Here is a 12032-nt window from a genome sequence, read left to right as displayed (position 1 = left end):
CAAGTAATTCCTTAATCTGTCTTGGTAAGTCCAATCCTTCTACTTGTAGTAGTTGCTTTGCCCAGACCATGAAAACAATCCCTGTTGTGGCTAATGCTTGTTTGATGTCTCATTTTTTGGCTAACAACAGCCCCTTTCGTGATGTCACCTCCTTTTGTTGGCTTCGTAACTGATCCTCTCTAACTTGTTGAGAACTCAGTGGTAACAAGTTCACCTTCTTTCCATTCAGCATAAAAGAATAAGTGTTCTTCCGTCCATTGTAGGTCACATCATTATCAAACTGCCATAGACGACCCAACAACAAATGGCTAGCTGACATTGGTGCAACGTCACATAAAACCTCGTCGTGATAGGTTTTAATGGAAAAAGGTACACGAACTTGCTTTGTCACCCGAATCTTCCCATTCTCATTCAGCCATCGCAAACTATAGGGTCTGGGATGTGGAAGGGTATTTAAACCCAATTTCTCCACCAAGGTAGTTGACGCAACATTAGTGCAACTTCCATTATCAATGATCATCCCGCACACCTTATCTCGAATCTGACATCGAGTATGAAAGATGTTCTCGCATTGCTCATCACTAACGTCAATTTGTGCATTCAGAACCCGTTGAACAACCAACAAATCTCCCTTCACTGGTTCGAAATCCTCTTCTTGTTCAGCCACTTGTACCTCATCTTCGTCTTCAGTTTCAACCTCATCTCCACTGATCAGCTCTCTATGATCCCCATGCAAAATCATCACCCTTTTATTTGGACATTCCGAAGCAATATGCCCATGTCCCAAGCACTTGAAGCACTTGATGTCCCGAGACCTCCTAGGTTGTTGAGGTTCTGTCACCTTCTCCTTTCCCTTCAAAGAATCAGAACTGGTATTCCCCTTGCTAAACTCCACCTTCTCATCTCGTTTAGGTGTGCTCCATGTTCGTGTAGGCGTAGAAACAGCCCTTGTCGCGCTTGACGTAGTTACACTAGTTCGGACACCTCCTCGTCTCTGCTGCCTCTCTACTCGGGTTGCAAGCTTTATAACTTCCTCAAGGAAGATGTACGGTTGTAACTCAACAACATTAGCTATATCCTTCCTCAACCCTCCAAGAAATCTAGCTGTTGTTTGCTCTTGAGGTTCCATCAATTCACATCGAATCTGCAGCAACTCAAACTCTTTCACATACTCTTCCACAGTCAAAGATCCCTGTCGTAAAGTCTGAAGTCTGATGTATAGCTCCTGTTTATAGTAATCGGGAACAAATCTCTTCTTCATCACTCTTTTCATAGTTGCCCATGTTGCAATCTCCTCCTCTCCATCCCTTCTCCTCTGAATCTTTACGTTTTCCCACCATAAAAGAGCATAATCTGTAAACTCAAGTGCTGCCACCTTGCACTTCCTTTCTTCAGAATATTCATACCATTCAAACACCTTTTCAACCTTCTGAATCCACTCCAAGTATTCCTCGGGTGAACTACTTCCTCTAAACGGTGGAATCTTAAGTTTGAGACCATTAGGAGGATTATAATTCTGCCTTATTGGTCTGACCCTATCATCAGCCTCATCATCCCCATTTGAATCTTCGTCAGCTTCTATAATATCATTTTGTGGCACCCTAAGTGCTTGCCTCGGTTGGGGTTGCAAATTATTTCTTTGCATCCTTTGCATAAGGGTATTCAACTGTTCACGAATTCCAGTCATCTCATCCCGAATCTCAGCATGAGATCGTTGTAAGCCCATGACCTGTGCCTGTTCCAAACTTAACCCTCTTGGCAAATCTTCTTTATCTCCAGCCATAGTTAAGTCTGTCAACCTCAATTCCAGCAAACCTTTCTTCTTCTTGTTGTTGTTTTTGGCTCCTGTCTTAGATCGCAACTGATGCTCTGATACCAGATGATGTGCCGTGAATGATTTGAAAATCGGCAACAATGATTCTAACGAAAATGGATGAAGGATGGGTCTGGTTGTGTTGTCTTTCTTTTGGTATTTAGGCTGGATTGTAGTGATTTAAGGTAAATAAGATGGAGGATAGACTAGAATGATACTTTGATAAGTCGATCTGGACGCCACAAAGATCAATCTAGGATTTCGACGCCACACTCTTTGTGATTGAAGAGTGATAAGTCAGGTATGATTCTTCACAAAACGAATTTGGAAGAACAACTCTTAATTCTCTGAATTAAGTTTTCAAATCTTGGCCAAAAGTGTTTATTTCATATTCTGATACATATTTATCTTTGGAACATCCCTCCAAAGTTAGGTGAATTCAACATGACAGAAGTCAAGCCTAAAAACTAGACTTTTAATAAAGCAAGTAGACAAATTTAACTAACAGACGTTTTTTTTTACATTTCTAAAACATATGCAGACGAAATTTAAAACAGCCATAACTTTTGACACAAAAGTCTAATGCAATCATGGTTGGACAATATAGAAAGATCACGTTCTGAACTTGAATTTTACCTACATAAATCTTCTTTTCACATGCATTGGATGACTTCAAATTCGGGTTCAAATCCATCTACTGTTCTGACCGTAAACAACATCAGTTCCTTCACTTGCATTATCAATCCAAATACAAGTAGCCCAGCATGAAAAGAACTATTAAGGGCTTTTCCCATCTCCAAGTTCCAACTGTAGGCAAATAAGCACCCTTGAACCAATTTCAAACTGATTGCTAATTTTTAACTCCGACGCAGCTTCAATCATTGCAATTTGATTCGTCAAGGCCCGTTGTAGTTGTTTCGCTCTCGCTCTTGTCATTGGACCATCTGAATCCTCTTGCATATTAGATTCAGCTTTACGAGATGGATTATAATTCCCATGATGCACATCAAAAACACACAAAAAAAAACTAAGAATGAGGTCAGGCCTAGCAACTGGCTCATGACTAGATGGCTTGTACGCATTATTTTTTTTGTAAGATAATGGGATGGATGACACGTCGTTTGCCCCAATTCAATTTGAAAAAAAAAAGTGTTGTCTAACATACATAGATTATGGGCACTATGGTTACTAAAAAAAATAGAGTGCATAGTTTTTGTTCTCTAAAAACCAATTTCCAACCCCAAACACCTAGAAAATACTCTCACAACCCATCCTTAACCTCCAAAAGTGCATAAACTAGTCCAAAATCATGAATCAACCCAAAACCTAATTACTTCCCTAGCTCGAATCTATTTTTTGAGGCATTTTTAATGTAACAAAGAATCTAATTTAAACTCTCCTCGTCACGTGAAACCATTTAAAATAAAAATCTAATATTTTTGTGACTAGAATCGTTGAAACAATGTTTTTCTCTTTAGACTGAATTTATATGATTGCCTCTCTCTTCTCTCACTCAATAAAGATTGAAAATGATGAAATTAAAATTTAATATCGAAATGAATATTTAAAATATGCATAGGACTGGTCACCATATAATAATAAAAAAAAAATGGTGGACAAAAAATATACTTTATTAATAAATTTAAATGCAAAAAAAAATATTATGAAAAAAAAAAACTTGTCTTGCAATTCAACCCTCACTTTAAAAAAAATATACAATTGAGCTTTAATTTGAATTGAATTGTGAAAAACAATTTAAAATTTTTAATATTATAACCTACAGTAAAAATATAAAAAGATGAATAATGATGTTGATACAGTAAAAACATCTAATCATTTAGCTTTACAGATAAAGATAATAGATAATAATATGTCGATGGTTTATAATTGTGTATGAGTATTTAAGACGAATCACATTTCTTTGTTTCGCGTGAAAGAAATTAAAAAGAAAATGAAAATGAAAAGTCATTGAGTGGAACTCAAATACCCGGATCACGTGTTTTTGGGTCTTGAATCCCGCCGACAGAACCCGAGATTCACATTTGAATTGAACTGGTCAACAAACCAAACCAATGCACACTCCCAAACAGACTTTTATACAAAGTAAAGACAACAGCTACACATCGTGGAACAGTTCAGGCTGCGTGGTACCGTGTTAATGATTATCGGGTAACTATTATTATTTTAGAATGTTTTTTTTTCTTAGAAAAGTATTGAATTAATTTTTTTATTTTAAAATTTATTATTGTTATTAGGTGAAAATAATTTGAAAATATAAAAAAATTATTTTGAAATAAAGAAAAAATAAAAAATTTCAAAACTTTTTTAAAATATAAAAAAATCCTCTTGTTAAAAAATAAATAGTCTATAAAACATGGAAAGGAAATCCGGATACAAAAACTGATGGAATTAAAATAACAACGAACAAAACAAAGGCATGGGCTGTATGAATTTTATTTGACTAACTGTATCTTCCCAGAGCGAGCGAATATTTCTCCTAGACGTTTCCAAATGCAGTTCACCTGCGCGTGGGTCGAATACTTCTCCATGACGCTCTCTACAACTACTGGCGCCGCAAACGCAGAGGGGGACCTCCTCCCATTACTCCGGCATAAGTTGTTTTCATTATGGGATTATTTTTAAAATAATTTTTATTTATAAATATATTAAAATAATATTTTTTAAAATTATTTTTATATTAATGATTTTAAAATATAAAAAATTTAATTTAAAATAAAAAATTTAATTTTTTTCACAAAAAATTTTTTAAAAAATAAATAAATCATATTATTTTCCGTGTTAACCGCGGTCACTTAACCACGGTCAGGTTAATTTTGCGTATTCATGAGTTTAGCACGTTGCCAACTGTTTTTATGTACTGTAATTAGATCAAGAGCCGCCTCTACCGCTGGATATGTGATAGTGATGTCAATTACTTTTAATAAAAGAGATGGACTTTTGATGATTGATCATCATAAGAAATTGACTTCATTATAGAATTGTACTAATTTACTTTACGTGTTTTGTTGAGAGTTGATAAATAAAAAAAATTAAATATATAAAAAAAAATCTTAATTGCAGGTAAGTTTATGTGCTTGTTTAGAATTATGATAATGGTAATAGTTTAAAGTATTTTTTATTTATAAATATATTACAATGATTTTTTTTTTATTTTTTAAGTAATACATTAAAATAATTTGAAAACACAAAAAAAAAAAATATTTTAAACAAAAAAAATAATGTGGTTTGCACCACATTCCGAACATACTTTTTATATTGTTATTACATTCATTCTAATAAATTAAACTTCAAAACTTCAAAATTTGATTTTTTTTCAAGTGTAAGTTTCAAATTAAATTATATTAGAATTGTCTTAATATGATCCAAATATTTTTTTGTGTCCAAATATAAAAAATCAAAAAAAAAAAAAAACATCGAACATTCAAAAAACAACCTAAAAAACATGTAAGAAGTAATTTGACTTCAAAAAAAGAAATGTGGTCCTATGTCAATCTCGCGCTCCTTGGCCATAATATTTTTCTTTTATAAGGAGTGGATAACATGTTGTTTATCATATATTTTTTTTTTAAAAAAAAAGAAGAAGAAACAAACGGCAAGTTGCTTGCTACTGTCTAGCTTAGAATTCAAGCATCGATCATTGTGGTGCTTGGAAAATTATGGAGTGGGGGGTTTTTAGGTTGAAAATCTATGTTTTAACTCATTTCATCCTAAAACAACTTATAACCATCTTAAAAGCCTTTCTAAACCACATACTAAACTCATAATACCTCAAAATCATCAAACAAAGTCAAAATTAATTGAATCTAAAAAATCAAAACGAAACTCGATCTCTCTTTTTCAGACATTTTTAAAGGAAAAACCTAATAACATCAAACTCTTATTGTGGGATGAAACTTATTGATACCAACCTTAATAATTTTTGTTGTTGGAATTATGACAACCAACTATTTTCTCTTCTTCATTGTTTTCAACAATTTTCTCTCTAACTCAAGGATTGAAAAACAAGTAAAAAAAACTTTTGAACAAAAAAAAGTTGTTGTGAATTTGAGGTGCATCATGTATTTTCTTTGTGTTTTACATTTCAGTTCTTTACCTTTTATTGTATTTCAACTATAAATTTGAACCTAATTTTATATAGTGTTTGACAGTTATTTTTCATTTTATATTTCTAATATAATTTAGAATCAAATTTTATATAATTATATAATAAAATTATGCAACTAAAAAATAGAAATTAAAAAAAATTAGGCAAGAGGATCACTGTTTATGTAAACAGTGGCTGCCTTCAAATTTTTTAGTTTTTGTTAAATATATATAAATAAATAAAACTAGAGGTATAATATGCTTCTATACAAATAATAAAATAGGGTTTCAAGGTTTGGACTTTCAATCTTGGATGAGACAGGAATTTGATCAGGACAGCTATTTGTTTTTTCAATGGACCTCTTCGACAACGTGGAATGATAAGAAGTGTATTGGAGAAATTTCATTAGTTTAGTTTAATGCATTATGTTGAATTAAGTATAATACAAAAAATATAGGATTTAGATAATCAATGGGCGGGTTTTTATTGGGGTGAAAATCTTCTTTTTAACCCATTTCATTGAAAACATCTAATAACCATCGTAAAACTATTTCTAAACCACATACTAAATTTATAATAACTCATAATCACTACAAAAAAAAAAAATAATCAACTCACTTAATCAATCTAAAATTCAAAACCTACTAACATCAAATTAAACCATTAATACCAAGTTTGATAAGTTTTGTTGTTAAAATCGCAACTAATTATTTTCTCTTTCTTCAATGTTTTTGACAATTTTTACTCTTCTCTCTCTAACTCAAGGAATAAAAAACAAACAAAATAAATTCTTGAATCAAAATAAAAATCCTGCCATGTATTTTTTTTATATTTCACTTTAATTCTCTATCTTTTATTGTATTTCAACTATAATTTTGAACCTAATTTCATATAATTAGATTGTCCATGCAACTAAAAAAAAATATGTTTAGCAGTTATCTTTTGATTTCATATTTTTACTATAATTTAGAATTAAATTTTATATAATTATACAGTAAAATTACGCAACTAAAAAAATAGGAGGAGGCTCACTGTTCATGTGAACAGTGGCCGCCTTCAAATGTTTTTAGTATTTGTTAAATATATATAAATAAATAAAACTAGGGGTGGAATATGCTTCTATACAATGAATAAAAATAGGGTTTCATGGTTTAGACTTTCGATCTTGGATAAGAAAGGAATTTGATCAGCACAACTATATATTTTTTTTCAATGGACCCCTTTGACAACGTGGAATGATAAGAAGTGTCTTGGAGAAATTTCATTATTTTAGTTGAATGCATTGAGTCGATATATTTAATTAGTTGTTCTTAAAGTGATGATTATATATTTAATTTTTAAACATGCAGTATAATTATAATATGACAACTTGCAACAAAAATACTATATATATATATATATATATATTATAGCACGTACGCTAAACATATATCATTCTTCTAATTGATATCAAAATAAAATCTTAACATGCATACTAATCATACAATATATTTTTATATAAATTAAAATGAAAATCAAAGAAATGTATTTATTTATTGAAAGGCTATAAAATTAATCAAACTTTATTATTTTCAAATATTATTTTTTTTTTAAATTTTATTACTACAAAATGTTTTTTTCAATAAGCCTTTTAAAATTTTAACATCACCACCTTATTTATGTCTGTTCTTAAATAAAATCTAATGAACCAAGAAAATAATCCTAAATTATTCCTTTACAATGTCTAAACCCAAACTTCAAATCATGTGAAAATTTAGACAAGAAATAAGGCTTTTAAAAATTGAAGAGCAATATTGGGAAATTAGATGAAAAGGAGTGTTAAATTATGTTAAAACAATGCAAAATTAACCCATCTAAATTGTAACATTTTTAACTTTTATAAATATATTTTTCACAATATTACCTTTTCAGGGAAAAATATATAAAAAACAAGATAATAATTTTTACTTTACTAAAATTTTAGCAGAATTTCTCTTATATTTAGATCATACCAAATTATCGATATCTTTATATATATCATAAATTTATTACCATAATTACGATCTAATTACTCTATACCTTATACCACATCAACATAACTAAAAAATAACATATATTTATTTTCCATACAATTTAAAAAATACAAGCAAAAACTAGTTAACTCAATTTGTATATAGCATGCTTATTTGAACAATATAAAGAGACATTAGAATTTAAAATTATAAACATCTTTTAAGTTTTATCTTAAATAATATAAATTTCAATATCAATTCATAAAATTAACAAAAAAAAAAAAAAAGAATTTGGAAAAGAGGCTGTCAACCACAGCCGTGTATCAGCTGCCCCCTCAAGGCCTCAACCTTATCCCTCCTCATTAAATTTTAATAACGATCACAACTGTTTATCCACACCATCATCTCCCCATGATGATCAAAACATTAATTAATTTATTTTCTTTAAAGCATTGTACACAGAGCGTGCAATTGTCAAAAGACATGATGGTGTTTTGCATTAGCTTCCATAAAGAAAATGTGAACGCATAATAAAAAGTCAACAATATTTTTTCAAGCAATTGGCCATCTACAAAATTCCACTGAACATGACGGTAAGTGATGGACAGGTGTCGAAGAATGAACGGGATGACCAACACGTGTCTCCAGCCTACTGGATCAATGAGCATTGATTGAAAGAAAGTCCTTGCTTCGCGAGTAGAAGCTAGCTGGTTCGGAGAGTGACCTAAAAATGCTCGAATTATTAATCAAGCAAAGATGAAGTGAGGTGAGAGAGAGGTTAATTGAAATCAACGGCGTGATTATATAAAGTGCAAGAGAGCTGGTGAGATAAATCAAGAAAGAACAAGAGTGGTTCACACTAAAAGAAAGAAGAACAAAACAGTGAGAGAAAAGTAAAGGCAAGGGTGCTTAGTGAGCTCTTTGTGATTGTTGATTTTTAAGTTTTAATCGACCCCCCCTCTCTGTAATTCCCCGCTTCGCTGAATCCCTTTCTGTTAATCATCTGTCTTTCAAGTTGTGATTTCTGGGTTTGTTTTTCTGATGAAAGTAATGTTAAAAAAGCAAACTTAAGAAGGATTTTAACGAAAGCCAGGTGTTTTCAGAATCGAGATCCAGATTTTTATTTTATTTTTCGTAAACGTTTTCATCTTTCATTTTCTGTTGATTTTAAGCTATTTCTTCTTTTGCTAGCTGAATCAGCTTGAAGGGCTGTTTTTAAGTTCCCTCAAGGTTGGTTTTTTTTAGGTTCTTGAATCCAAAGGGGTTATCTATTTCTATACCTCTGTCTTACTTTCTATTTTGTAAAGCACAAACCTGTTCTTGTCTATAATTAAGAACTAGGTTTTTTGTTTTTCATCTGAATTTTTACTTCTTGTCTATAATCTTGAGCTTTTCTTGAAGGCATGGCAGCTATAATGGATCTCTACAGTAGCATATCGCTTCAATCAGACCCCTTGGTGGGCGAGTTAATGGAAGCACTTGAACCTTTTATGAAAAGTGCTTCCTCTCCAACTACCACATCTCCTTCTCAAACCCCTTACTATCCTTCTTCTCCTTCTTTACCTTCTCTCCCTTCTACTTCTTACGATTACTTCGTTTCTTTCTCTACACCATCACATCTACAGCAACAGCAACAGCAACAGCAACAGCAACAGCCCTTTTTGTACCCAGACGTTTGCTGCTCCACATCGACGGCCTACCCATTTTCAACTGGGTTCTCGATTAACGACCCAATGGGTCTCCAGCAACCATCTAGTTCAATTGGGCTCAACCACCTTACCCCAAACCAGATCCACCAGATCCAAACCCAAATCCACCAAAATAACAGCCACTCTTACCTTCGATCTTGCCAGCAACCGCAAACCCTCAAATTTTTATCCCCGAAGCCAGTCCCCATGAAACAAGTGGGTACACCATCAAAATCCACGAAGCTTTACAGAGGAGTAAGGCAAAGGCACTGGGGCAAGTGGGTCGCTGAGATCCGTTTACCCAAGAATAGAACCCGTCTCTGGCTCGGCACCTTTGACACAGCAGAGGAGGCGGCTTTGGCTTATGACAAAGCAGCTTTCAAACTCAGAGGCGACTTTGCAAGGCTTAACTTCCCTAATCTACGCCACCAAGGGTCCCACATCGGCGAGTACAAGCCTCTCCATTCCTCGGTTGATGCGAAACTCCAAGCTATTTGCGAGAGCTTGGAGAATTCTTCGCAGCAGAAACGAGGAAAAGTAGAGAAGCGAAGTAACTCGACCAAGAAGGAAACCAGCTCGGTGGTTGGGACACAGGAGGAGGAGCCGGTGGTCAAGTCTGAGACACCGTCTCCGGTGTTGACGGAGAGTGATGGGTCGGGTGGATCTTCGCCCTTGTCTGATCTGACGTTTCCGGATTTTGAGGAAGCACCGTTGGAGTTTGACTCGGGGAATTTTATGTTGCAGAAGTATCCTTCTTACGAGATTGATTGGGCTTCAATTTTATCTTAAATTTGTCTGTCCTGTATTATTTTCTTTTTTTTTTTTATTTACTTTTTAGATTTAGGGATTTGGTTGCTGCAATGAAGTTTTTGGCAGTTGCAGCAGGGCCAAAGTATCAAGCCTGTAGTTGTAGTAGTATCGGACTCGTATCATGTCTGTAGTTATTTGTGGTAGGTAAATAATATGTTGGAGTCAGGTAAATCTCCAAGCATGGTTAGCTGGTCTCCTTTTATTGCTAGCTCAATCATGGAGGAACTTGTATTTTCTCGTTGGTGTCCGTCCATACTGGTCATGATGTAATTCAACTCTATTATCGCTATGAATTTGTTGTACTTGAAATTTAATTTTTTTTGTAACTGTAGGCCTGCAATTTCAGTAACTATCCGATGCAGAGAATCGCCGAGCACTTTGATTATATGTTTGCTTGAACAAGTGTGAAGATTTGCCTTGTGATTTTGTGGCTCTAGATTCTGGGTGACTTGTGAAATGGATATTTTGCGTGATGGAAAGAATTCTACATGTCTGCTTATGTGCAGCACATGATTAGATGGTACTGTTATACTATAAATTTAAATGGGAAGTACATAAAGAGTTACAAGATATCTAACTGATAAATCATTGAAGGATTATCTTGGCGAAACATAGAAGATAAAAGTTACCATGTAAATAAAAAGAATGCGTATAGAAGCAGGTATAATATAAGTTGCATAATTTAAAGGTAGAGGTTCAACAAAAACTCAAATAATTGCATCACAGTTTTATCAAGTTCCCATCCCCTTTAGGTTTACAAGAGATTCGGGTAAAGGAGGAGGAGGAAGAAGAAGAAGAAGGGAGGAGTGGAGTCCCTGAACTCCTGACAATACGGATCGAAAAGTCACCCCTCAAAAAGAATTTAGGACTACCTTTACACTATAATTATCAAGTCAAGCCGGCATAACCATCCTATACTAATAGGTTAATAATAACTTTTAAAGCTGAAACTTATAGGCTATAGAAAAGTATATTATGAATTTGTAGATGAAAATCAAAATAGGCTTGAAATTTTCTTAATATATGTAGGTTTGCAATTTTAATTATATAAATAAAAAAAATATAAAAACAGATGTTATATTATTTAGGAGTTTCAATTTGTGAATATAATAAGAGTATGAGTTATTTTATGTATGTAAGTATTCATCTTCTAAGTTATTGAGTTTACTTTACATTCAAGTTATTTCGAGTATTTGATCACTTGTTCAATTAAATTATTATTTGTGTGGAAATAAATTTAATGTATTGATATTTGTGTAATTTTGTAATACAAATTTAAAATTACATAACTAGATTTTAGACTAAATCCAAAGTTCAAACCATTTAACTTAAAACTAATGATAAGTTGTACAGTCTTATTAATTAAGACAGACACAAAAGAACCTACATCAAACAATTGGCGCCTATAATGTGAGTGTCAAATTAATTCTTTAGAATAATAGCACCAAATAAATCAAAATTAATAGGAAGTTTATAAGAGAAAGATGAGTTAATTAATGTTCTTATTGGAACAGAACATGAAATACCAACTTTATAGAAAAATAAATTCTAAAAATTTAGAAAAACTTATAGTTGTGGAAGAAGCTGAAAATAATTTAAAAGCAAGAATTATAAATTATGAAAAT

The 12032-nt window shown here is 32.6% G+C and overlaps 1 protein-coding gene across 1 annotated transcript; it reads left to right on the top strand.

Annotated features, from left to right (window-relative positions):
- Window positions 1–8674: 8674 nt before the first annotated feature.
- On the top strand, window positions 8675–10721 carry LOC118030444 (ethylene-responsive transcription factor RAP2-13). The gene has a single exon (XM_035034556.2). It carries the CDS (start codon window positions 9313–9315, stop codon window positions 10384–10386), a length of 1074 nt encoding a protein of 357 aa, XP_034890447.1. The 5' UTR covers window positions 8675–9312; the 3' UTR covers window positions 10387–10721.
- The last annotated feature ends 1311 nt before the right edge of the window (window positions 10722–12032 follow it).

Source organism: Populus alba, chromosome 5 (genome assembly GCF_005239225.2).
Source record: "Populus alba chromosome 5, ASM523922v2, whole genome shotgun sequence".
Lineage (NCBI taxonomy): Eukaryota > Viridiplantae > Streptophyta > Magnoliopsida > Malpighiales > Salicaceae > Populus > Populus alba.
The sequence above is the reverse complement of the archived record's forward strand: the minus strand, read 5'-3'. Positions and strand labels throughout refer to the sequence as shown.

Coding starts and splice junctions, on each gene's coding strand:
- LOC118030444 (XM_035034556.2), top strand. CDS start 9,313: ATGGCAGCTATAATGGATCTCTACAGTAGCATATCGCTTCAATCAGAC.